The 26,716-nt window shown below is 57.8% G+C and overlaps 1 protein-coding gene across 3 annotated transcripts; it reads right to left on the bottom strand.

Annotated features, from left to right (window-relative positions):
- Nucleotides 1-958: 958 nt before the first annotated feature.
- Nucleotides 959-24,489, bottom strand: RAB11FIP5 (RAB11 family interacting protein 5). 3 transcript variants are annotated; one of them, XM_081959462.1, is made up of 8 exons: nt 23,895-24,489; nt 15,659-16,098; nt 14,272-14,944; nt 7,377-9,455; nt 3,570-3,756; nt 2,610-2,738; nt 1,862-2,069; nt 959-1,107 (listed from the first exon to the last, which is right to left on the bottom strand). In XM_081959462.1, exons 1-8 carry the CDS (start codon nt 24,278-24,280, stop codon nt 995-997), a joined length of 4,215 nt encoding a protein of 1,404 aa, XP_081815588.1. In that variant the 5' UTR covers nt 24,281-24,489; the 3' UTR covers nt 959-994. The 3 variants fall into 3 exon arrangements, with proteins under 3 accessions (XP_081815588.1, XP_081815587.1, XP_081815589.1); XM_081959461.1 differs by lacking the exon at nt 959-1,107 and having other exon boundaries at nt 1,122-2,069; nt 23,895-24,488; XM_081959463.1 differs by lacking the exon at nt 959-1,107 and having other exon boundaries at nt 1,926-2,738.
- Nucleotides 24,490-26,716: the final 2,227 nt, after the last annotated feature.

The raw sequence follows: 26,716 nt of genomic DNA, 5'->3' as shown, positions 1-26,716 counted from the left end.
GTCGGCCTGAGCTTAAATGGACTCTGGAGGATGGTAGCGGACAGGAAGGCCAAGAGGAATGAGGTCCATGGGGTCCGATGGGTCAGACACAACTTCACGATTCACAAGAACAAAGTTGCTTATTGCTCTTGTTCTATAATTTATCCTAAGCCTCTAAATCTCTAAATCACAAATCCTTTTTTTCATTTTTATGCAAAAAGTCCGTAAATGTAAATAACATTTCTTCTCTAATCAAAGAAGCCAGTTTGCCCATCTCGGGGAGCTCTGCCCAGCCGTCCCTCCCTGGAGGGCAGTGCCAGATCGTCCACCAATCCTAGAATTCCCAGTTTCAATTTAATGTTGACCTTTTGTATCAACATTCTGTATTCAAGGTATGTATCATCCAGGCCACCAAGCATGATGCAATGTTCCTTCAATTTCCTATTTCTAGCCTAAACACGCACTGCCTTCATGCGTTCTGTATAACCTCTCTGGCAGACCTTTGAGGAGGGGGCTGGACCCCTGAAGGAAAATCCAATCCCACCCGCAAAGCCTGGCGGGGGGAGGGCAGCAGGGGAACCAGGGAGCCAACCAGGAGAGAAGCTCCCCCTACCCTTCCTGGCTCTGCCCACCAAGCTTGGCCCCACCTGCCTCTTCTGCAGGGGAGATTAGTCTGCACAAGGAGGGGGGAGAGCAGATGCCCCCCCCCTGTGCCCGTTAGGGAAAAGATCACTCTGCAGAGCAGGAAGCTGAGAGATGAACCAGCTTGCTCTGTGCAGCCCCCAAGACTGGGTCTTCGTGATAGGGCATCCTGCTGCTGCCTTAAAGGGGCATCTCCCCCACCCCCACCTCCCCTCAGCTGGGCACCTCCCGATGGCGGAGGAAGAGGGACCTCTGGGGATCTTGGAATGGTGGGCTGTGAATTAGCCCCCATGTGAAAAGGACTGTTGGGAAACAAGAAGGAGAAGAAGTGCCTAGGCAACAATTCAACCATTTTTATTTTGTCTTAAAGTGCTTAAAACAGAAAAGAGTCAAAACTTTTATGAAACAAAACATCATCAACAGCACTTAACACAAGAGCCTCCCTGCCTTCCGTCCTCCCAGAGGCCACGCAGGACAAGGCAGAGCCTGCAATGGAGAAAAAGGTCCGGGGGGGGGGAGGCGTTACATGGCTACTGCCAGATTGGGGGGGGGGGAAGACGGACAGCCTCCCACCCAGATCTCTAAGAGGGGCCAGGTGGGTGGTGGACATTTGGGCCACCAAGGAGACAGCAGCCAAAGAGGCCGCTCACTGCAAGCTCAAGGGGGACAGGCACAAATCCCCCCATCGCAGCCAGGACCACCAGCCCCCTTCCCTGAAAGCTTCTCCTGGAGCTCCCTCCTTGTCATGCGCCCCACCCTACGCGCTTTAGGGGCAAACAGTAAAAACATTTGGCAGAAACAGGATGAAAAAAACGAAGGGATCCTCCTTGCCCAGCCATTTCCCAAGAGGGGGGGGGGGTTCCTTTCGTTTGATTTCCCTCCTGCTGGGGGCATTGGGCTGCCTTGATTCAGGCCTTCAGTTGTGCCCCCCCCCCCACCAAGCCTTTTTGCCAAGGGAGCCAGGCGGGTGACAGGGAGGTTTTCCAGAAGAGTTAAGCAACTGAGGCGGCCAGGAAGGGCGTCCACCTGTGGCACAAAGCCCTTAGGCTGTGGGTCAACCCCCCCCCAACTGCCTCTGAGGAGCTAAGGCATTCCTCCCGGGCGTTTAAGCCTCTGGGCCAGCCTCTCCTTGCTGTGGGATTCTTGGGGTCAGTAAATAAGGCGAATGAGTGGCCATCCTTACATGCAGGCCAGGCTTTGTTTGGGGGAGGGAAGGTGTCAAAAAGGCACGTCTTATTACCGCTTCGGGCAGATGCGCCCCTCCTTTCGTTAGAGTGATGCTCCGGGCCAAGGAGGAGGGGGAGAAAGAGGACGGAGGAGGGTGGCTTTGGCATGCACAGCCAGCCCTTGGCACTTCTCCGAGGCAGGCGGAGCACCAACCGCCCTGAGATGGCACGGAAAAGATCAGGCTGGTTCAGAGGCGCTGCGTGCTGGCATCGTCTTGAACACTGAACAAATCAGAGGAAGATACTAGTCCTCATGGAACAAGGCAAAGTATAATCCCAGGAGCTCTGTCCAGTCAGGCGGGTTTTCCTGGGTCAGCCCCCACTGCCTTTCCCTTCGACTGCCCCCAATGCAAACCTCCCATTTCAGCCAGGGGAGAAGGGAGGGGGGCATAAGTGGGCAGCGAAGACTGCCTAACTGCAGTGTGGTCGAGGTGACAAAAGTTCACGAAGGGACAGGCCAGGAAGCCTGCAGGACCGCCCTGCCGCCTGGGGCGTGCTCCACCGTGCCCAGAAGAGTCTGTAATGCCAAGACGTTTGGGGGTCCGGAGATCCCAGGCTGGGGCAGAGGGGGCTGAGGAAGCAGGGTGTCCTGGGCCGTGGGGTGCTGTCTGTGTCAAAGGAGGGAGGGAGCATTCAGAAGACCAAACCCAGGCAGGAAGGGAGGGGCGATGGGTTCCTGGTGGGAGGCTACTGAGTGGCCTTGAGCCCCCCATCCTCGAGAGGGATCTGCAGGAGGGTGGGCGACTGTTCCATGATGCGCACCAGCAGCCGGTCGATGTAGCCCTCCAGCTCCCGCACTTGCTCCTCCTTCTTGCCCAGCTCAGCCTCCCGTCGCAGCAGAAGTTGGAGCAGCTCCTCCCGCGTCAGGTGGTGGTACTTGGTGGAGGGGCTCTGCAGAGACACAAGGGGGGGGGAAGACAGTTGGGGGGCTGAAGAGCAGGGCCTCTCGGGGACCACAGAGGGTGAGGTTGTTGGGAAACTGCCCGATGGGCTGGGGGGGGGGAGTCAAGGGGGGGAGGAGTCTGCGAGAGGCAGAAGCTGGACCTCCTCCAACGTCAAGGAGCCCCATCTGAACCTTCCCAGGGGGAGGAAATCAGCCTGGGGGGAGCCTTGTAACATAGGTTTAGAATAGATAATAAAGCTGATGGCTTTGATTATTCATCTGTGGCTCTGGTTTCCTGAAAGAGCTCCCCTCATCCCAGAGGGCTCCTTTTCCTCCCAGTTTGGTCTTTGCCCCCCCCCCAGAAGGCTGCTGGGCAGGGAGAGAGACCCTCCTCCTCCTGGCTGCCCCTCAAGGGCAGTCCTCCTTTGACCCTCCTGGCTCCACCCTCTCCCTGCACAGCAGTTCCGCCATGTCCAGGGCCCAGAATCTCAGTCCTGGCCAAAGCCTAGAGACCAGGCAGAGATGCCCCTGGGAAGCTTGCAGGCTTTGTGGCAGGTGCCAAGGGAGCCGAGCTCAAAAGATGCTGGGGGCCACTGAAAATCTGCAGCAGGAAACTAGACAGGCCTCCTGGCAATGGGGCAGGGTGGGTGGGAATCAGATGCCCACTGTTTGAACCACGGGCAGTTGCCCCTGGCGAAGGAACCCAGGCCGGCTTCTGGCCTGGGCACAATGGGTAGGAGAGGGGGGACAACTCCACCAACTCCAAAGGTACAGCAAAGACGGCACGCTCCTGGCATTGAGGAACACGTCTGTCCCCTGTGGCCCAGCCACCTCCTCACCTGCTTGGGCTCCATCTTCTCCAACGGCACCACCGAGGCTGCGAAGGTCCCACTGATGGCAGGCATGGGGGCGAGCTGCTCCTGGCCTGTGATCTGGCCACGGCTCGGACTGGAAGCAAGGCGGGCCGTCTCCTTGCGTGGGGAATCAGGGGCGGGCGTGCTTCTCATGGGTTTGACTGGGTGCGGACTGCAAGAAACCAGAGGCATCATTAGGCTCCCCTCTTGGAGGGAGGCCTGAGAAAGAAACGCCCTCCCTGCCCAAAACTGCAGAGAAACCCCCGGGAGGACCCGGAAGCTGTGGGACGCTCCAAGCGCCAGGCCCAGCCAAAGGTCACATCTTTCTTTGCTCCCGCTATGGAGACAGAATCTTGCCAGGCTAAACCTATCCTTCTCTCACCCGAATGAATATACCCTGGGAGACTATAGGAAGCATTTCTCCTGCATCTTCCTCCTTCTTCAGCCTGGCTCCGGGCTGGGCTGTCTCTGGCCTGCCCCCCTCCTTGGAATGGGCTCCCTCCTTCCCTGTCATCCATCGGGCCATCCCCCCCCCCTTCAGCTCCAATCCTTCCCATCAAGCAAGCAAATGAGGAGGGCTGGGAATCTCCCGTCTTCCCAACCTCCCTCCTTCGTCTTTGACCCCCAAAGGAAATCTGAAAGAAAACAAAGGGCATTCTGGGAAATCCCCAGCCCCCCCTCCCAGAAGCACTGTCCCCATGAAATGGCTGTCTGTCTGTTTGAAGTGTGGGCTGAACTCCGAATCCTCTTACGCTGCAGGCCCCATCGGTCTCGGCCTGACTCCCGGGCCCTCCTTCCCTGGGAAACTGAGCCAGACCCCGGAGCAACCTCCCTGGCCCACGTTAGCCCAGTCCCAATTGGTCTCCGGGGAGTGCCCAAGTGGGCAGCTGCATAGGCATCTGGCCGAGACTTCCAGGGCTGCACAATCACCCCTACAATTTCTGTCTTGGCAGCCCACAAGTGAGCCCCCTCCCCATCCCCACCTGCTGCAGGCTGAGAGGTTTTTGTGCAGTACCAGCGCCACCTGCTGGTAGCTGCTTCAATGTAATTCTAAACAGAGAAGTGATTTTAGCTCCCTCTAGACCAGTGTTTTTCAAGTGTTTTGGGCAAAGGCACACTTGTTTCATGAAAAAAATCACGAGGCACACCACCATTAGAAAATGTTAAAAAATTTAACTCTGTGCCTATATTGACTATATATAAAGTAATTTTTCAATTTTTCCCACGGCACACCAGGCAACATCTCGCGGCACACTAGTGTGCCGCGGAACAGTGGTTGAAAAACACTGCTCTAGACAGCTGTGCTAAATTTGTTGCAGCAAACCTCAAAACAATCTCGGGTCATCTTAAAAGATTAACACGTTAATTAAGGCACAAATCCAAGAATGTTTACAAATTATACTTAGAATGAATTTGAAACATCTTTTGACTTTACAGCTTGGGCAGAAATCAGCATTTGGAATGCTTAAAATATCTATGTTGCTGGAAAACAATTTTGGCGGTTCACAAATCTCCAATTAATTTGTAAGCAAAACTTAAAGAGTCTATTCAGCTCTACCTGGCAAGTCTGCAATAATCTGACCCAGAATTGGACTATGCTGTTTAAAAATGGCAGAGATTTTAAAATGTTGATTTAGTATCTTATGGTCTTAAGGTGCAATTAACATCAGTAAATGATTTTATTTCTCACTTGTATGGAACCCTCCAGCAGACATGTAGGAAGGAGAGTGTGAAGTCTTTACACATTGCAAGTGTAACATTTTAGGAGTGACACTGACTCAAATGAAGAATGAGATTTTAGTTTGTAGCACTGTGGTTTTGGTTTGATAATTCAAGATTGAAGGTGAAAGGATTGAATGATCTGGAATCTATTAAACATGAAGAATTTGGGGCTTATATTATCCTAGGGCTGCAGCTAAAATAGTTTTATTCTCATGAAAACATTCTATCACACTTGATTTAAAGTCCTGGATAGAAAAAAATGTCTTCATTTCTTATACATTTCTTAAAACTAGCTTTCTATCAAACTTATTTTACATTTATTTCAACATGTTGCCTGGAGTTTTCAGTCTGTGAATGCCAGTAATTCACAGGAGCTAAATAAAGAGGGGTTTTCGGGACGAGGAGTCTGTTTCTTGGTTCTGCTAAGGTTGGATCAGAACAGGAGCGACCCAAGGGAACTGGCCGAGGTGGAGGCCTCTTTCGCCTACCCAGCTAGCTGCCCACTTCCCCTTCTTCACCCGCCGAGCCCCTCCTCCCAGAGAGTGGACACACCCACCATCCTTCTTCTTTCTCACCTTTGACCTCCACAGCTTTTCTGCTTCCCCACCGGCAGCCCTTAAAGAAGAGCCAGGAGGAGGACCCTGTCCAGCTTCCATCCATATTATTCTCTTTCTTTTTCCCCTGTGCTGGATGCTTTAAGCCTCCCAGCATGGCTGGTCAAGCAATGCAGACAGATTAAGCAAAGCAACACGAGGGACATCCAGGCTTAGGGAAACCGACTCAGGCGGAGGCAGGCAAGAATTAAGGCTAACCACGCCAACCAGGAGGAGGGGCTGAATTCCTACACACACACACACACCTTGACATGCCGTGCAGAGAAGTGGCTTTGAACCGCGGCTGCTGGGAGGCAGGAGAGCCCCAGGCCCAGGAGCTCCCACCCCCCCAGCACCCCAAGGGAACTGCTGCTCGTCCCTCCAGAGGCAGCCCGGCACTCCAGCCCCAACGAAAGGCTCCCTTGGATCCACTGTGCAAGGCTAATCCAGGAGAGATCCAGACTAGAACTGAGGAGGAATTTCCTGACGGTGAGAACAATTAACCGGTGGAACAGCTTGCCACCAGACGTTGTGGGAGCTCCGTCACTGGAAGCTTTTAAGAAGAGACAGGACAGCCATTTGTCTCAAATGGTATCAGGTGTCCTGCTTGAGTAGGAGGTTGAACTAGAAGACCTCCAAGGTCCCTTCCAACCCCCTTATTCTGTTAAGAATAGCAGCAGCTGCTCTCACAACATCCCCCGGGGTGGATGGGAAAACGCCAAGTCCCAGACAGAGACCCCCCCCCCCAACTCCCCTCCCTTTGCCTGGCTGGGCAGTGCTTGTGGCTGCAGAGCCTGTGGCGGGGGCGGGGGGGACACTCTGCACCCACTCAAAAGACCTCCAGCCACTGGAACCACACAGCTGCACCCAGGACATCCTCTGGAGGCACTGGGACTACAATCCCCAGGATCCCCAGCCTGCAGAGCAGCTGCCCTCCTGGGCCGAGAATTAGGAGCACCGCAAGCCTCCTGTTTGCTGAGGGCTCCGGCCTCAAGGCAAAGGGTGCAGGGGCTGCCCCAGCTGGCACTCCCGGCCCACAGCGGTCCTGGCCTCAGGCACCCTTCCTGCCAAGAATGCTGCCTATCCCATCTCCCCCCTCACAAGCCTCTGGGGAGGCAGGGACCCCAGGATTTCCCACCTCTCCCCTGACCTCCCAGAAGCGGTGGCATTTGCTATGGGGGTGGAGTGGGGGGAGAAGTGGCTTTGGCACACGGGAGCCTCCTCGCCCCCAGGGGGAAAAATGGCTCTGCTCAGCTGGGAGCCAGGAAGCCAACTCAACCTACAAAGGGGGGGGGGGAGGCCAGAATTCCACCCACCAGGGACAGCAACACAGAGAGCAGCTCAGCTAAGGGAATCGGCCGGGGTGGGGGGTGGGGGGGAGAGGTGGGAGGCAACAGCACACTCTTGCGAAGTGGCACACACAGGCATGGACACCTGGACACATACACACACCTGCGTTCCCCCCCCCGCTGCTCACCTGGGCGCCTGCTGGCGTGGGGCGTCTTGAGCCGGCAGCATCTCCATGGGCAGGACCGAAGGGGCTGAGGCATCCATGCTGGGAGGAGAGAGCAAGGGGGACAGGGGGGGCCCGGTCTGGCCATCCACCGCAGCCCCTGCGCTGATGGGCCCCAGGGGAGAAGGGAGGTGGCAGTCAGTGGGGCTTGGGATGGGCTGGAAGGAAGGGGTGGAGAAGGCCAAAGGCCGGGGGGGACCAGGCCGGCTGGGGCCCACCGGGGGCTCCACAGAGAAGCTGTGAGAACGGAGCTGCCTGGGAGGGTCGGTGGCTGCAGGAAACTCTCCCAGGCTGTGGGCATCCACAGTGAACGAGACTGGAAGGATGGCAGTCTGGGCCCCGGGCACCTCTGCAGCAGGAGGCCTTTCCACAAAGGGGTTCTTCTGGGGAGAGGGGGCGGCCCAGGGGGCAAAAGGGTTGCCTGGGGTCAGCGGGGGATCCTCCTGCTTGCTCTCTGGCTCCCCCCTGCCCTCCTGCCAGAAAGAAGCCTTCCTGAAGTCCATCGCTTGGCCTGAGGGGGCCTCCGGCTCCTGCCCCTGGGGCAAGGGGGCCAGCCCAGTGGCCCCTTCGTTCTGTCCCAGGCCGCAGGGGCTTTCCAAGCTGGTGCCCCCTCCAGGCAGCCCCCGGGGCTCTTCCAAGGCAGACCAGAACAGCAGAGAGGGGCTGGGTGCCCCCTGGGGCTTAGCGGGGCCCTGGGAGGCCTCGGGGGGGCGGGGGAATCTCTCTGAGCTCCATAATGAGGCTGAGCCAGGCAGCCCTGTCGGCCAGGCCCCCTCCAGCCCCCAGGGGGCAAAGCCGGTGTCCCCATCCTGCCTGGGACTCTCGGGGACCCCCGAGAGGCCTAACCTGCCCAAGGAAAGCTGGGAGGGGCAGGTGGCGAACGGCAGGGCCTCTGTGCTGGGCCCCTCCTCTGCTGTCAAGATGGTCGCCCCTGAAGAGCCCTCCTGGCTCCCCGGCTGGTCATCTAGCAGAGCCTTGTCCTCTGCTGCTGCGAGTGGGAGGCCCTCGGGGGGGCCTGCTCCAATGATCACGGCTGGCACCAGGGAGACAGCAGCTGCTGGAGGGGAACCAGCTACCCACACAGGAAGGAGGTGCTGAGGAGGCTCTGGGTCTGCCCCCCCTGGCTGTGCGCTCTCCGGCGTGCCCCTCCCAGCCCCACTGGCTTCTTTGGTGAGCCGGAGGACCCTCCTTGATGGCTTTGGAGGAGGGGTCCCTGCCCCCCTTGGCCCCTCAGTCTCTGCTGGCCCCCCTTGCTCCTCCTGGGCAGGGCCTCCGCTGGTCGGGACAGTCTCCCCGAACCCCACGTCCTCTTCCCTCTGGGGGTCCCACGGAAGCCACGAAGGCTCGCTGCTGTCAGCTTGGGGGGCCAGCTGGCTTTGGGGCAACGTCTGCTGCTCTCGGGCCCAGTCCAGCTGCTCCGAGGAAGGGATTGTCCGGTTACGTGGGCAGCTCTCGAGTGTCCAGCTGAGGGCTTCTTCGGGCACATCTGGGGCAAGAGGTACGGAGGAGCCCAGCTGCCCCAAATTCTGGGCAAAGGTGGCTTCCCCCAAGGCCTGCTCCTCCTCTCGGAGGCTGCTTGCATTGGGGGCAGAGTTCGCTCCCTCCCCGAACGTCCCCCTCACTAAAAGGATCCCCCCAGACCCACTCCAGGCCCGGTCTCTCTCCCCAAAGGCGAAGCTCAGCCAATCAGGACTCTCCTGTGAGGCTCTCTCAGGGCTGGGGGGGCCCTCCTCCTGCTGTGGGAGGAGGCCAGCCGACCCCCCTGGGGGGGGGTCCATGGCGAGAGGGGGTTCGGGCTCCGGAGCGGCTGGCTGCAGGCGGCTGGCGGCAAAGGCGGCAAAGCCATCGTCCCCTTCCACAGGTGGGCGCGTAGGAGCAGCGGCGGCAGCAGTGGGCGACGGTGACTGAAGGTGCCTGGCAGGTGGGGCGAGGGGTGAGGGCTGCGCTTCTCCGGCCTGGATGGAGGGAGGGAGGCCCTGATCCTCAGAGACCACCCAGGGGTCCTTGGCAAGCTCTGGAGTGGCAGGCAGGCCGGGCTGGGAACTAGGGAGAAAGCGAGCAGGGAAGCAAGTTTAGTATCTGGTCAACGAGGAGCTAGTCCTCAAGGAAAGGCCTGTCTGGGGCAGGGTTGGGGGGCTTGTAAGAGGGGCCCTCCAAGGGGGGGGGGGCAGAAAGGAAGGGGGGCTGCTTGGGGGGGCTGAGCAGAGGCAGCTTCCCAGGTGACTCTGAGCCCTCGGACTGCTCACAATTCAGTGCCACAAATGATTCAGGTCCACCAACAGCCACACACACACACACACACACACACACACACACACCTTCACCACTGGGGCCTTCAGGGAACCACAGCAACCAACAATCTTTGCAGAAGCCACAAAAATTGATAACTTAAAAGTAGCACAAAGCAGCAAAGATGCTTCACGGTTGGGGGGGGCAGCCCCACACAACCCTTGGGGTCTGGCCTACGGAGTCCCTCCCTGCCTGCCCCCCAACTGTCTTTCCATTGGGACTTGCCTCCAGCCTCCTTGACCCCCCCCCAGAAGGGAGAGCCCTGGGACTCCCCCCCCCCCTTGCCGGGATGGCTTTGGATTCCCTCCCCCCTCCATAGAGCCCCTCTTTTCCTGCCTCAAAAGTAATAAAGCTGCATTCTTTATTGGGGGAGGGGGACTGTGCAGGGATTCAGGGAAGCTACCTCCATTCTCCCTTCAAGCCCCCAAGGCTGCTGTGGCCCCTGTGACCCCCCTAACATGCTCCAGTTTTTCATTTTACAGTTTCAAGTGTTTATTCTGCTCCTAACAGAGGTTTGGGGGAATTGGCCTCTGCCCCAGTGATTCCGACAAGCTCAGGAAGTCAGAAAAGCCGCCTGGGCAGTGCCAGCCCCTTGCAAAGGCTGCCTGCCCTTCCAGGGGACGAATCCCCCACCTCCCCAACCCCTGGGCAGGCAGAAGGCTGGTGGGGAGGACTCAGGTCAGCTGATCTCTCCCTCCCAGGAGCAGCATCTGGTGCCTGATTTGCCCTCAGCACAGCTGCCCAGCCGCCCAAGAAGGCAGAGGGCTCAGGTCAAAGCCCGACCCCCTCCCCACTCCTGCAGCTAGGGAAGGGCAAGTAGCAGCCTCCTCCTCCTCCTCCTCCTCCTCCCCCTCCCCCTCCTCCTCCAAGACAGCCTGCAAATTGTCTTGGCTTCCGCTTCTCCACAAACTCACTTCTGACTCTGTGGAAGAGACGGAGGAACAGGAAGCTCCAGGAACCAGCCTATCGCGATCCTTGGTCAGACGCAAGGAACCTGATCTACACGCAAAGGCCCAACTTAACCGAGTTACCTGCTAAAAGCCTGGCGGTAGGAATCTTCTCCAGCCGCTTGGAGTCGGATAAGGGAGCTGGAGTTATTTCATGTGTGGCTACACACCAATTCTAGGCTGCTTCCCCTTTTCACTCCTCCCCCCCCCCCCCCGGCTCTGCCCGTCCTTCTCCTGCAGTCTTGGCCTTAATCCTCCAACAATTCCCAGCCGCTTACCTGTGCCCTCTCCCAATCAAATGGTGGCTTTTCTGGCCATTATAAGTGTTCTTCAATGGGCACACTGGTTGAGCTACCCTCTTGGGCTCCCTTTTTAACAACTACCCCCAAGTTGTGATCTACAGTTAAAAGGCTTTGTGTAACCACACAACCCTGGGGCCCTTTTACTTTTTCTACTATCCCACCCAGCCGCCCCAGAGTTAGGTAATCAGTGGGGGGGGGTTGTCTCCTCCAAAGGCACATCTGGAGCAACTGTGGGCACACGAGGGGCATCTTCCTGGGCCATTGCTGTGTTTTGAAACCTGATTCCAAATTGCAAGCACCATTTCAACTGCCTCATCTTGCAAAGAGAGACTTAAAAACAGCTCAGCTGCTGTTTCAACAACGGCTGCAGCGGAGTTTTGGGGAAATATTTTCTAAGCCCACTTAACGTCACTTCTGGCTCCAGTTCAGAGGATAAATCTGTTGCTGAATTAGTGAGGCCGGCAGCAAAGACATTTAATAAATGAATAAATCTTCCTACGTGTCTTTCATTTGGGATTTCCCCCTCCCCCTTCCTTTGCTGCTCCTTTTTTGCTCTTCCACCACGTCCGTCTTTGCAGGAAAGGCTCTCTTGACTCAAGATCTTGTCCTTGAGGATCTGGTGGATCTGCCTTTCCGGACGCCTCCTTGCCGTCTGGGCAGCGCAGAGTTTAGCTGGGCAATTTCTCCTCTCTGTCTCTTTTTCTTCCTTCAGCTTCTGTTTTTTAACCTGTCAGCCAACCGTCTTCCCACCTTATTTGCTTAGCAGCATTTTGGAGTATTTCTGCTCCCTGACATCATTCCGGCTACTCATCAAGTCTCACCCATGACATCTATTTTTAGCCCTACCGCGTGACGATGATGATACGGAGTGCGGCTGTGGTCAAACCTCCTGGTGAGCCTGATCCTTTGCCTTGCGCACCGGCTCTCCTGCTCTCTGTTGGCCGGGCAGAATGTCTGATCTTCCCTGCACGGTCTCTGGGGGGGGGGGCGGGGGGGTTTCCCCTTGGAGCCCTGAAGCCAAATCATCTTCTTCCTCTCCTCCTCCTCCTTCCAGATGTTGGTTCACTTCCAACTGTAGCGCTCCAGTTTCCTATAACGGCTCTTTTGGATGAAAACTGCTCGGACCCGTTTACTCCCTTCCCTTCTGGGGGTTCAATCTAGAGCACTGGTTCCCAATGTGGGGCCCATGCCACACGGGGGGTGCGGGGAGGGTTGATTTTTAATGGGGGCAATTTGAATCTTGTTTAAACCAAATAAAAGGCCTTTTAGGCTTCCTCCGTGTGAGTAGAGTTCACTTTTTGAGTAAAGTAGGAATTGTATGTCACCAGGGGGGGAGGAGGGGGGGGGCATCAGGATTTTAGAGAGGCTTAGGTGGGGCGTGGCCCAAAAAAGGTGGGGAACCTCTGATCTAGAGACTCGGATCTACCCGGGAACCAAGCAACCATTCAAAGTTGGAATAGATCACACTGGGGATGCTTAGCCCCCAGTTCCACAGATCCAAAGGCCCCGCCCTCATGGCCACATAGCCAAATTTCGGGCGCTCATCAACTGATCCGCATTTACGACCATCTGCATTGTCCCATGGCCACCTGGCTGCATTTTATGATGTTTCTGCCAAAACACACCATTTACACCTGGTTTTCAGCAAAAACAGATTACGATGAACAACTGGTGCACTTAATGACCATGGTGTTTGCTTAATGACCACTGCAAAAAAATTGTAAAATCAGGTCAGACACGTGAGTGACCTGTTTTATGACCATCACAACTTATGGCCCTAATGGGGAGGCTCCAATACAGTTGTAAGTCACGGACTACTTGTAGGAATAAGGTGGGTGGGTGGGCTCTGAATCGAGGTCACTGCTTCATCCCCCTTTTGCCAATGACGGCTCCTCCGTTTCTCCTTCCTTTCTTGACCTGTTGCTCTTCAGAAGTAATATGAAATCGCCCATGCCAGACGCCCAGAATCTCAGCCTCATGTCTGCCCTGAATGCCTCCTGCCCCTCCCAGCTCGCCCCTTTTGCCTCTGGGCAACTCAGTACCTGGTCTCCGTTCCAGCCGCACCCCAGCCCACCCGGAGGCCCCGAAGCTGTTCCTCCTCCTCCTCCTCCTCCTGCCCCACTGGACCTCAGCTTTCCTCCAGGAGCTCCGTGGGGGCCGCCTGACCAGGGGTCTTGCGGTCACCCCAGAATCACACTGATGTGAATGTGGATGGTCCCCCTGGTGTCCTTGCTGAAACGCTGGGAACCGTTTCCAGGGGAAGGTCCTTAGCCTCCACCACCATCTATGCAGCTCAGCGAGGAAGACGTTGGAATGAGGGAGCCCCCTGCGTGGGCCCTCTCCCCAAAGTGCGCCAGGGGCCCTTTCACTGCCCCCAGTAACACCCCAAAGCAGCCGCACATCAGACCCTGCAAAACCCAAAGGGGTGGGTAGGCAGAGCTATGCAGAGGCGGCTTAGAGCCCGAGATGCCAATTCCTCCGTTTTAGTCACGCTTTCCAAGGTGACCTTTGGGAACAGCTCCAGGGGCTCTGGAGGGCCCCGGAAACTACCCCACCCCCATTCCAGAGGCCGCCATTTCCAGAGAGAGGTGGAAGTGGTCCTTCGGTAAAATGGACTATTGGAGGGGGGCCTCCCGGAGGGAACTTGGGGGCCCAGGAAGCAGGCGAGGGAGGAGGGGGATCGCAGCCCTGCTGCTTCTCCTACTTGAAAGCCATTACAGCTGTGCAGGGGGCAATCCAGAGTGACTGGCTGAACTGGGAATCTGTTCTGTTCGTCATGAGCCTGACCGGTGTAGCAAAAAATGGACTTCAGGTGCTTTTCATCTGAGTCCCCATCCCCCCACCCTACACGTACTCAGCAAGGTGGATCCCAGGAAACCACCCCCCCCTTCTTCTTCTTCTTCCAGCATTTCCTTTTACTGCCCCCCCCCCGTTCAAATTCAAAAGAGCCCCCGACTCAAATGTCCAGCGACCCCAATGACAGCACAGACCCCGTTGCAATCAGGCGCTGGCCAAGCGCAGAGGGTTCCCACAGGCGGGTGCAGCTGAGGCTGGGCTGAGGCAACGTCCTCTTGGGCCCAGCTCCCCCTCAGGCTGGGGCCTTGCCCCAAGTGCCTCCCTGGTTCAGCTCCTACCTCCTGGGCCTTCCAAAGGGCCAGCAAGAGGGCTGGCTGGAGCCAATGGCCCAGGAGCCCAGAAGTGCCACTCCCAACTCCTGCCCACCCACCCAGCCCTCCCTGGCACTGCGGCCTTTTCTTGGGCAAACAGCCGAACCCCCCCCCCGCCCCATCCCATGGCTCAGCCCCACAGATGCAGGCTCACCTGGGCTTTCGAGCCGGCTCTCTGGGGTCTCTCAGACTGATCCGACCGCCGCCCTGGTCACTCTGGGGCTCCTCCTTCTCTCCAGACGGGGCCTCCAGATGGGGCTCGGGGCTCTGGCTGTGGCCCCTGAGGCTCCCACGATGGTCCCTCTCATCCTGGGGCCTCACCCTCCGCACCTCCAAGGGGAAAGCCAGGGGGGCGGCCATGGGAATGGGCTTGCTCTCGGTCTGCAGCCCTTCCTCCTGCCTGGCTCGGACCCGTTGCTTGTTCAGGGCGATGGTCTTCACAGAGAGCTTGTCTTCTTCCTGCGCCGCCAAAATGGGGGGCGAAGGGATGAAGCGGGGGAGGTCTTTCGGGGGTCCTTTCTGGGAATCGCTGGCAGGCCAGGGCAGCAGGTCCGGTTGGGCAGCAGGCAGTCCGGCCCCCGAGCCCCTCTCCTGCTTGCCAGGCTCACTCTGGGCGGGAGGGAAGGGGGCCAGCAAGAGGAAGGAGGGCTTGGGGGTGGGCTCTTCGCAGTAAATGTGGCTCCCATTGATGCAGAGCGAGGACCCAGAGGAGGGGTCCTTTGGGGTCTTCAGGCCCTGCACAGCTTCTGGCAAAAGGTTGATCTGGCTCACCTCATCACTGAAGGCCCTCTTGTGGGTCAGCTGCGGGGAGGGCAGAAAGTCTCTCCCTGGGAGGGAGGGAGGGAGGGAGGGAGGGAGGGAGGGAGGGAGGGAGGGAGAAAGAAAGAAAGAACAGGCATGGTCAGCCTCCCAGCTGCTCTGCCCCACAGAGGCACAAGAGAGGGGCAGCCCCGTGGCTTTAAGGACAGCCTTTTCCAACTCACACGTTTTATTGAAAATCAGGTTTTGTGACCCACACCTTATGCCTTTCATGAAAACTGACGTTAGAAAAAGTGCTATCTGACTTATTTTGGTTCTTTCCCCCAAAACAGAATAATTCACCCAGTTTAAAAGTTGGCTGGGTTGTGAAATGACCATCAGTCCCTTAATACTAGAAAGGGTGGGGGGTGTCTCCCTCCCAATGCCATGCCTCTTTCGGGGAGGACCTGCTCCAGAGGTCCATGAACTTCTCTTCTCTGATGCCCAGGCCTCCCAAAAAGCCCCCAGAGGCAAAGCCCACTCCTCCCCGAGACCCAGAGGGGGTCACCTGACAGATGTTGCTGCAACCGGGCAGCCATTCATTTCTTCCCAGTGGGGGGGACCAAGAGCAGGAACTCAGTTCTCTGACTCAGGAGAGCAAAAGGAGCAACAGCATCTGGGGGGGGGGGAGCAGGGGAGGCCAAGGGGGATCATCCTAGAATCCCAGAGGGGGGGTCTTTCCTAAGGCCGCTTGGCATAGCCCCATCCCTGGCCGTCCTGGTTCCCCCTTCCCGCTTACTTACCAGCAGGGTCGGTGGAGAAGCTGCTGTGCCGGCTGAGTGAGGGCGCCCCCCCCTCGGTGCTGCCCAGGGCCCCCAGGCTGCTGGCGGAGGAGAGGGTGCTGGCCGAGCCCAGGGAGGTACTGGAGCGGGTGAGGGAGGAGCGGCGCAGCTGGCCCTTGAAGAAGAAGCTCCCCCGGGCCTTGTCCTTGGGGGGCCCCGGGCGGAAGTTGTCGTCCAGGGCTCCGCTGCTGCTGGGCACGATGGCAGAGGAGGAGTCCAGGTCGTAGCTGTGCTTCCCCTTCATCTTGTCCCTCAGCCGCCGGAAAGGTGAGCGCGGTTTCTCCTTGACCGACAGGTCGAACATGCTGGCCGTCAGGCTGTGGCGTGTGAACTGCAGGCTCAGCTGGATCTCACCCCGATCCTTCTCCTTCTTGCCCGGCTTGGAGTGGAGCTTGTACCACCTGGGGGGAACAGGAGGGAGGGAGGGAGGGCATCAACCCACAGATCCCATGTGGGGCAGGGGATGCCCCCCTCCCAGTTGCCCTTCCCCAAAGCAGCCACCGGGCCCCAATGCTGTCCAGCCCCTTGGCAGGAACGTCTGGAAGCTGCAATTCCAGGGGCACCTGGTTAGGGAGTGCAGAGAGAGCCCTGCTCTCTGCCACCCTCTCCCAGGCTTCTCTTCTTGGCACTGAGCGAGATTCGCACAGAGGGCCCCTGAAAAGCCTTTGCCCCATGTCAGCAGGGCTCCCCCCAGGGCGGGGGTCTTCCTCCTTTCCACTGAGAAAAGACAGCAGCTGTCCCCTCCGCACACCTGGATGACCATACCCGCCTGGCTGCAACCTACCACACTCCCCCCAATGACAATGCGCAAAAGGTCTGCTCTAGCTAAGCTCTGTGCCCCCCACCCCCACACGTCCCTCTACGAGACAGCAGAGACCCTGCCTGGTCCCACCTTCGCCCGCATGCCAATTGTCACAAAACGGCCCCTCTATGCCAGTGAAACAGATGCCAAGGAACTGGATGCAATCCTGCAATGGTCTCCTGGAATGGCCCTATGGGCAACAACAGGAATGGGGGCGGGGCCAGAGGCTCAGGAGAGTTACACCCCCCCCCGTTTCTTGAGCAGCAAAGAGAACCGGGGAGGGAGAGAGAAATGGACTTTCAGACTTGCAAGACCCTGTCAATATCATCTTACAATAAAGCAGCTTGTAAGGCTGAAGTCTGAAAGTCCATTTCTCGTCCCCTTCACAGAGCCCCCAAATGAAGGAGGGTCTCTTCAGTGCCTCCGCCCACATTCCTGCTGAGGGCTATTCCTGGAGGTCTCCCTTCTCCCTTTCCCCCTACAGGTGGGCAATGGCCCCTTTGTGACCCATGGACGTCAGCTCCCAGAATCCCTCAGCTAGAAAAAGTGCTGAGCAAGCAATTCCTTCCACAAGATGAGAGAAAAGACCCAAGACAAAATGTATCCTGGTCCGTAAATGATCCCCACCCACCCCAGCTTAGCAAAGGAAGGGTGGAAGGGGGCAGCCAGGTCCTTCCCTATTGCTACCCTGGTGAAGAAGGCTTTCAGACCAAGTCGGCCTCCCCCTCGGCTCTTCCCTCTCATGCAAACCGCCCGCCCGGCCTTCGCCAGGCAAGACGGTTGCCAGAGAAGCTCCCAGAACCACCGAAGACAGAGCCCACCTGGTCCTGTACGAGGCCTTGACCCCACTCCGGAGGGGCCGTTCTCCGAAGACCAGGCAGAGCCACCTTGGCACGGATTCACTGCTCCTCTGCTTGCTGGAACATCTGGCTGGCTGGCAGCACCAGGACGGGCCTCCAGCTTCGGGGCTCTGGTCGCCCAGCAGAAAGGGGCCTGAGAGAAAGGCTGGGGACAAGGGCCCCCACAGATCTGGGTCTGGAATGGCCCTCCCTCCCTGGCAAAGGACCTGCCTGCAATCTCCAGCTTCCAGGAATGGACCTGCTGGCTCAGCCTCTGAAAAGCCCCCACCCAATGCCAGCCCATAAGGGGCTCAGTTGAAGATGCTCCGGCCGGGCGGGACTGCCAAGGGCCCACAGCTTCTCACAGGTCTGCAAATCCCTTCCCCAATAGGCCACTATGCAAAGCGGGTAAGTGAGGGACTCTGCTGCAGGGAGGCAGGCGAGCAAAGCAGAAGTGGGGGGAGGGGCTGCCCCAGTGTCAGGAGAGACCCCCGTTCCCTCTGGGGTTCCAACCTGAACTCCCTCTGGTTGCTCCTCTTCTCCCTGGCATCCAGGTGTGCTGCCTGCCTTGGAGGCTTTGCCCAGAGGTGCCCGGGAGAGGGGGCAGCAGAGGGCTCCCTTCCAGCTCAGGCTTTTCTAGTCTTGCCAGCTGGGCACGCAATGGGCGCTGTGGGCATTAAAGCAAGCAAAAGCCAACCGTTCTTCTACTCTCAGAGGCCAGTAGCACTTCTGCATCACAACATTTGGACATGAGTTATTCTGGGATTCCCAAACCCCCCTCAGGGGACGCCCCTACCCCAAGGTTTAGTTTGAGCCAGCCCTCTTCTCTGCTACTCCTCAGCTGCCACAGGACAAACCACCACCCCTTCCTAATATGCACTGGCCACCAGGCTCCAACGTGTCTCCCAGCGACTTACAATATTGCAAAACCAAAGTCAATAAATAAAGACAAATTTCAGCAAAACAGCAGCAAAACCCAAGTCTATAAATACTTCGTTGGAGTCTCAACTCCAGCAACCTCCTGAAAGGCTAAAAGCTCCACAAAGGCATTCTAAAAGCTCCGCTTTCCCCCCCCGAAGGTCAGGCCGAAGGTCAGGCGAGGAAGCTGCCAAGTGCTTTTCTGGGGAGAGCGCCCTGAATGGAAACCCAGAACGGGAGGGGGGCTGTATTTGGGAGGGGTGGTGGAGGGAGGGAGTTTTTACTTTTTAGGGCAAAACGAGCAGCTCAGAACCTTTCCAAAAACCCAGTTGGCATCACCCGTGTTACATGTGAGGGGCGGTTCTAGCCCAGCACCACCACCGGAGGGGCTGCTGAAGTAACAGGGAGTCTTCAAAGGAAGCCCCATAGAAAACGCATGGCAGTAGTCTATTCTAATGCTGAAGAGTCCTTGTGCTCTCCGAGTTTGGTTGTTTTGTTGCAGATATTTAATGACCCAACTAGGTAACATCATCAGTGCTCGTAAGAAGCCGGGGTTGCTCTGAGTTTACATTCCAGTGGCTGCCCTCTGAGTGTTGCTGGGGGTGGCTCAGACGCTCTTCGGTTGGGCTGGTTTGGCAGTTCCTTGGTGGGATTATGGCTTACTTGACTGTTGGTCTGACGCTGACCTTGGAGATAATCTCTGCTCATCTGGGCACTGATGGCTGGTGGGGAGCTCTTTCTGTCCAGACCTGCAAGTCGAAATCCCGCTGTTTCTGTTTCCCACCTGCTCCTTGAGCCTTCTCATGAGTCTGGCCCTCCTGGCCATGATCCCTGCAGCCTCGGAGGAAGCGGCCTCTTTGCCCGAGTCCGCAGCAGAGCTCGCAAGAGTGCCTGCCAGAGCATCTCCGTCACTTTCTGCAGGAAAGCCCCACGCCAGCTCTTCCACTCGGCCACCAGATTCCTTCGGCCACTTCGGTCGTCCCAGAAGACACGGAGGTGACCAAGACACCAGCAGCTGCTTCCCCAGAGCGGAGGCCTGCCACACACATTTGCCTTGCTGCTTGTGGGCCAGCCTGCCCGGGCAGCCGAGTTCTGGAGTTCGGCCTCAATCTCTATAACAACCAGAAAGATGGCAGGAGGTCCAAAGGGCAACCAGGCTGCCGCCCCCCCCCCCCCCACCAAAGGACCTTCCAGACTCTGACCACAACATCCGGCGATTTGTGACTGACGCTTCCAAAGTCTCCAGCCCCAACACATAAATCTCCCCCCACTCAGTAGAGAGCCTTTCTGAAGGAAGGATGGCTGGAAAAGCCGAAGGAGGGCCAGTCCTGCCCCTCTCCTCCTTTTCTGCCTGCCACCCGCCAGAGATGCCCCTTTCAGGGAAGGGGGGGGGAGGAGACAAGCCAAGCAATAAGATTATGAGCATCCCTTCACCCATTGCTTGCTCTGTTTTTTATACTTTATGTTTGTGTTATAATTTATAATAAATTTATATACGTCTCTACTCACTAGTTTAGCTCTGTTGCACACCGCCTGTTTGTGAGATAGCTGGTTATATAAATTAGAGAAATAATGAATAAAAATCTAATGGCCCCTCAGGTCCCCAGAAACAGATCAGCCTGGGACAAGTGTCCGGTGGGGTGGGGGAGCCTGAAATATTTCCGCCCCCACCCCCCATGGGCCAGCAGTGCTGGGGAAGGCTCCTGGAGCAGATCAAGCGATGTTCCAGACAATTTGCTTATTTATTTGTAACATTTATTAGCCACCCATCTTGCAACTCTGGGCATCTTACAGCATTAAAATCACAGAACACCAAAACCAGAGAGACCGAGTGGATTTCCCTGGATTTTCTCTACCTCAGGAGCGATTCCTTGGAAATCCATAGGAAATATGGGAAAAGGCAAAAAACGGAGGAAGGAAAATAACTGCCCCCGGATTAGGGCATAAAGTCTGATCATCACTGGAGAGTGATTCTGGTGAATGGAACACAACTCAGTTTCTTGAAAGCAAACCACCTCTATAAACCAGCTGTGCTTGTCTGTCGCAGGGATTCTTCCCAATCAAAGAATAGCTCACTTTTAAAGTGAAAAGGGCTTTTACTCACGGGCTCTTTCACCAGGCCCCAGTGCAGTAAGGCCAGCATGAGAGCAGAGCGAAGAGAACAGAACCCTCTGGAGGAAAGTCGTTCCATGGGTTGATTGTCCTCACAATCAGGGAATTCCTCCTTAGTTCCAGGCTGCTTCTCTCCATTGTTGCTTGTCCTGCCTTCTGGGGGTTTGGAGAACAGGCCAACTCCTTGACGTTCCTGCCCCTCTCCCTTTGCAGAAATTCCAGGTCAGCAAATAGCATGCATCATTGCAGGCCTATTGGGGTTCTCCTCCTGTCCTCCCCCCCCCCAGCCCAGCCCAAGGCCACCCTTCCCCAACCGGCATCCACTTGGGGATGAAAGGCTGACACAAGACCCTCCTTCCATCCAGGGGGCCACCAAGGCTGGGGCTCAGTTGAGAAAGGCAATTGATAGATAGAGGTTCAATTTAGAGGGGGGGACGAAGAGAAGTTTGCAAGGGGTGTGTGTGTGTGAGAGAGCTGCTTTTGAATACCTGAGGTGCCGTAACATTGTAGAGAGTTTGGAGGCCAAAGACCTCCAGCTTTTCATCCCTCAGGCTCTGCTCAGCCATAAAGTCCAAAGAAAGCACCTTGATGTCTGGACTTGCAAGCCAAGGAGGTCTGCACTCCAGATCCGGCAGGGCAGGCCACCCAAGGGAGCCTCTCGGTGAAGCAGTGGGGCCTGCAGGGCCCCCGGACATTGTGTTGCCTTCTGTCATGGCATCTGCCCCAAGGAGCAGCCTCCACTCTATTGGCTTCAACTCTCTGGCCGTGGCTTTCGGATGCGAAGGAGCCTGGTCTAGGTTAGATGGCGGCTTCTACTTTCCTCTGACAAATTGTTATGGGGTTCTGCATTTTTTTCTTTGCTGCTCAGGTCATCCCTATCAAGAAAAGACGACTCTGGTTTTAGGTGAATTCCTGGCATTCCCAGGCAGGATGGCAGCCATACAGGAATTCTGGCTTAGGCCAGCCTGCCAACCTTACTTTTATTTCCCCCGGGTTCTCCAGAAAAGGTGGCTTGGGATTTCCAACACTCCCAACTAATGGAAGGGAAGGCTGGTGTCCGCTGATGGCAGAGGCTCTCCTGCGTCGTGGACAGTGGCCATTCCCAAGCCTGCACTGGCCAAAGAGCCGTAATTAGGGCTAGATTTCAACACAGCCAGGAAACAACCTTCCACCCGCAGCTCCTGCAGCCTTGCAGCACCCGAAGCCCTCTGCACCGAGTTAGCTCGCAGCTGTCCATGGGAGAAGGGGAAATTGCACCATCTCGCTCGGAAGCCACGCAGGCCCTGAAACCGACCGGAGGAAGGAACCCCAGCTGTCAGGTGGCCTCCTTCCACATCCCGAAAGGAGCAGGTGGCTTCTCTGAGTTGGGGAGGACACATTCTGCTCGAACGGCGGTCACCCACCAGGTGCCGAAAGCTCTGAGGTTTGGGAGGGTCCTGGAGCTGAACGTGGTTGACCCCTCCGATCCAGCTCTGAGCTGCAAATAGGCTTCTTGATCGGCAGGCTGAAGCTTCTTCCCAGTAGCCTCTTCAGGCCCTGAAATACGAGGAAGGTCCACCCTCAAGAGCCACGTTGGCTCTTTTCACCGGTACCACGTCTTCTCTGCCTCTGTTCTGTGGCTCCATGGCCGAAGCCCCCACTTTCTGCAGGAAGAGCCTTTCCTTGCCCAGGCCCAGCGCTTGCCATCCTTCCTCTTGGGGCCGAGCACCCCCCCCCCCTCGCAGCCTCCTTTCATTTCAGTCTTGACACCTGTGAATTGCGATGCCCAGAAGTCCATCAGGTGAGATGCCACCAACTGGCAGCAAGGAGCAGCCGGTTTTCTTCTGATCTGCCCAACTTTCTTTGGAGGCTCCTTCTCCCCCAGCGCTCCTCTTGGGAAGTCAGCCCTAGTGCTAAGCTAAATTTGCCTCCTTGAAATTATCCCAGAGAAACCATCCCGTCCTTCCAACGCAGCTTTTGCTGCTTCTTAATTTCTGATAGATTCACCCCACAATGCCTGAAAATGGGGGACCGGGGCGGGAAGACACCCTCAGGCCCATCCACAGACAGCGGGAGGTGCTGCACCCTGAGGCCCCCGCAGGCACAGACAGGCTCTGGAGGTGGTCATGGCCACAGGCAGATTGTGCCAGGGAGGCCCAGCTGGGCCCAGAGGTGGCTGGAGAACAAACAGCCAGCCTTATCTCCACCTAAACAGCCCAGAGTTCACACAATTGTGTGACATTTGGAACAATGGCCTATGATGAAACTGGCCTGCACTGAAGCAGGGGGCAGGAGGAGATTCTGGGCCAGGGGGCACCCAAGGGGACGAAGGAGAGGGGGGCCAGGGAGCTTCCTATGAGACAAGGCAGGGTGTCACCCCAATTGATGCTCTGCACCCCGGGCAGGAAGGAAGCCCTGGCAGTGCCAGCAGCAGCCCAGCCACCCGCTAAGCCCTCCCTGCAACGTTCCCTTCTGGGCAATATTGCCCTTCCTTTCCACTCAAGGCAGCAAGTGACCCAACAATCTAGCTATTCAAAAACACAGAACAAAAACACAACCTGGGCCAAAGTCAGCATCCGACACGCCCCGGGTGCAGCTGGTGGGCTCCCTGATGGAAACAACGGAGGCCTTCAGCAAGGCAGGTCAACAATGCTGCTGGGCGTGGACTGGTCAACTCCCCAACCCTCCCCTGGACTCCAGACGGGAAGAGGCACCCCACAAGACGGCTCTCCCACACTGGCATCCCAAGGGGCAAAGCCCCCTCCCAAGAGGCCCCAACTGGACACCTGCAGAGTGTAATGGAATCCAGACTTATTTTATGTGGCAGAACCACCCAGCTTGGTTTTAGTATCGGCTGCTGAAAGTCGTCTTCCCACAACCGGCCTTTGCTTCCAACTTGACCAATGCTGCCTGGGGACTCTAAGTCCAGCCTGTCTGGGGCTCACCATGAAGGGGAAATGAGGGGCCATCTGTGCAGCTTCACCAAATGGACCAGATGGGAAGGAATCCAGACCTGGCCACGGATCCTGCAATGGCCACCCCAGAGGCTGGCAGAGTGGGGAGACCGGGCAGGGATGCAGCAGCCCTGCCCCCTCACAGCTACATCAGTTTCTAAGCCTCCCCTGCCTGGACCAGCCAGGAATCCGAGTTAAGGGGAAGGCCAACCCAGCCAGCCAGCCGAGGCCCCACAGCTGCTTCTGGGACTCTTGTGGCACCAGCACGGCTGCCCCATGGGGTATCAGCGGCCATGGGACAGGCCAGACTGGGCAGCCTTCCAGATGGGACAAAACAACCAGCAAATGTTGCCCCAGGTGTGTCCGCCCCCCCCCCGCACAGGATGGACAAAGTGTCTCCAGTGGGCTGGAGAAGGGGAAGATGAGGAGCGCCCCGGCCCGATGCTTCTCCCCACCACCACCCCCGCCCTGCGGCGCCCGGACTCCTCCCCCGCCCGCCTCCCGGGAGTGACTCGGCGTTTCGGGAGCTGAGCGGCGGACCGGGAGGGGGAGCCGCGCTCTGCACGCGCCCCGGAGCCCCGCGCGCCACTCACCGGTCGGGGTGGGAGCGGCCGTCCTGCAGCAGCGCGGCGAGCGGGAGGTCGGCGCGGCCCAGGAAGCGGTCGGGGCCCACCAGCGCCCGTTGCCAGACCACCAGCTGCAGCAGCTGCGGGTCGGGCTCAGGCGGCGGGGCCGGGCGCGGGCCGGGCGGTGGCGGCGGCAGCTCCAATGAGCACTGCTCGGCCCAGCGCGGACAGCCGCCCTTCTGCGCGGCCACGGCGGTGCGGTGCTTCTGCCGGCCCAGCTGCAGCCCCACGAAGGCGGCGTCGCCCGGGCCCCCCTTGGCCCGCAGCCCCCGCGCCTGCAACACCCACACCTGCACGTGGCTCGGCAGCCAGGCCGACGGCGGAGACTCCTCGCCGGCCCGCTGCAGGCTCATCCCGGCGGGGCGGCGGGGACGCTCCTGCGGCAAAGTTTCTCCGGCTCCCGCGGGCGAAGCGGGCGGCGGGCGCGGCGGTGCTGCAGCTGCAGTCGGTAGCCCCGCCCCGCCCTTGCGCCCTGGCTCCGCCCCGCGTCCGTCCGTCCGGAGAGGTGGGGGCGTCCCGCGCAGAGCTTCCCGAGCGGGCGGGTCTTCCGCGCCGTTTTGCGTCTCCCAACTTCGGGGGGGGGGGGGGCGGCTGCCAGAGGGGAGGGACTAGGCAGAGCCGCGCCCGGCCCGCGGGGTGCTCGGCTGGAGTGCGGAGGGAGCTGGTCGCGCCCCTCGGGCAGCTCCGGCTCCCCCTCCGCGTTCTGAGACTTTTCAGCGCCCGCAGGCGCCCCTTGGCCCCGGAGCCGCCCTCCTCCTCCTCCTCCCGCCCCCCCAGGGACGTCACTCCCAGCCGGCTTCTGTCCAAACGGAGCAGCCCTGGGCGGGGGCGCTTGGGGCAGGAGGAGCCCCGGGGGGAGGGGGGCAAGGGCAGGCTCGCCAGTCCAGAACAAGGCGGGGGGGGGGGCTGGAGCGCGAACATGCGCAGAGCACGTGCAGAGCAGGGGAGGGGGCCTCTGCGCTGAAGGGTCAGCTCCAGGCAGGCCCCGGGGTTGCGGACCCTGGGAGGATCGAGTATTTTTCCAAGCGGGAACACTTAATTGTATTACCAGCGGACTCCCCCGTGGCTCAGCTTAGTTTACAACTGAAACCCAGCTTATTAAAAGAAAAATACAAGAGACCAGCAAAGTACCAAAGGGCAAAAGCCACTGACCCTCCCCCAAGGCCTGGGAGGACAATCCAAGGGGAAATGTCCCCTTAAATACGCCACCTTATACTTGGCAGCAAGACTAGAATTATCCGATCTGTTGGGAATGGGATGTGGGAATGATGGTCCCATTCCGGTGGGAAGCAGGAGGAAGAGCCACAGACTAGTCGGGGGCAGCTGAGCCCGCAGGAGGACTGGGGAACGTCTCAGAAGGGATCCTCCTTCGGGGTCTTGGGACGTAAAGGGGGGAGGGAGCGATGTACCTTCAGATTTGCAAGGAAGCTATTCACACATCCTTACAAGAAGTACAGGGCTAAATCTTTTGAATGAGCTTTGTATTTGGATTACCTTGCAAGGCTGGCAGATTCCCCACCATCACCCCCTTTCCTTTGCTCTTTGTCTTTGCTGCCATCTAAGGGTCATCTAGTTTATTGCAAGCGCAGGAGAGGCTGCAACCGGAGGGAAGCGGTTGGGGTCCCCATTTCTTTCAGGTAGCAATCTGGCCAAGGAAGCCCTAGTGACAGGAATGGTGGGCCTTCAATACAATTCTGCTATTTCCTGCCTAGCCAGCATTTACTATCCTGGGTTTAGTCCTGGGTCAAAGCACTGACTGCGCATGCATTACATTGGCCGAGTGAAGAGAGGGGGCGGGAGTTGTCTCCTCTGAGTTGCCCCGGCTGCAGCAGGCCAGGGCTGCAGGTGGGGAGTCTGGAGGAGCTGCCTCTCATGAACCAGAAGCTCCAGCAATCCCTCCCTATTTACTGCAAAGATGCTCTAAGAAGCCAACATTTCTCAATCTTGGCAACTTAAAAGATCTGTGGACTTCAACTCCCAGAATTCCTTGGCCAACATTCAGTCTGGGAATTCTGGAAATTGAAGTCCACTCAAGGTTGAACAACATTGATCTGGACTGATCACCAGCTGAACCATCGTCTTCCTTCCTGAGCTAGACGGATCACTCAGTGGTGTGACCGCTTCTTCGTCCTAAGCTTCTTCTCGAGGGGCTAAAAATGTCAGGTGGGCCACTCTGGCCATTGCCCTGTCCCTCCCCATCTCTGGCCCAGGGCAAGCAGCTGTGGATAAAGCCAGGGATCTGAAAGAGGAGGACTTTCCTGGAGAGCTTTGGGAGCAGTCGTGGTCGGTCTGAGATAGCTCTGAGGCTCCAGAGTGGAGAGCTGGGGGAAATGGTCCCACTAAGGGGTCTCCCGAGCCAGATGGTTTCCCCGATGTCCTTTGGGAACCTTCTGGTCACCTGTCCGCTGCTGTAGCGCTGGCCAATCTCTGAAGATGGCTATCAGTGGAACAAGAGACGGAGGAGCCCTGGTGGCACAGGGGTTAAAGGGCTGGATTGCGGGCAGTTCGATCCTGACGGGGCTCGAGGTGGACATTGAATTATTAGTTAGGCCCAAAGAATTATTAATAATTTTCTCCACCACCACAATCGAAAGATTTCAGTTTCCCCCAGTTTCCCTTTCTTTTCAGAGCACAGGAGAACACGTACCAATTTGGCCAGACCATCCATTAATTCCTCAAGAACCTTCCTGTGTGGGTCACCTGTCCCTGCGGATTCAAATTCCTTGCAGGTAATCCTTACATTTCTATTAATCTCAAGATGAAATCCTGCTCCATCTTCTTCACAGTTG

Source organism: Natrix helvetica, assembly GCF_964273705.1.
Source record: "Natrix helvetica genome assembly, chromosome: 7".
Lineage (NCBI taxonomy): Eukaryota > Metazoa > Chordata > Lepidosauria > Squamata > Natricidae > Natrix > Natrix helvetica.
Note: the sequence above shows the minus strand (reverse complement) of the source record. Positions and strands in the feature narration are given on the sequence as shown.

Coding starts and splice junctions, on each gene's coding strand:
- RAB11FIP5 (XM_081959461.1), bottom strand. CDS start 24,280: ATGAGCCTGCAGCGGGCCGGCGAGGAGTCTCCGCCGTCGGCCTGGCTG. Junction 16,099..23,894: donor GGCCGCTCCCACCCCGACCG/GTGAGTGGCGCG, acceptor TGTTCCCCCCAG/GTGGTACAAGCTCCACTCCA. Junction 14,945..15,658: donor CTTCTCCACCGACCCTGCTG/GTAAGTAAGCGG, acceptor CCTCCCTCCCAG/GGAGAGACTTTCTGCCCTCC.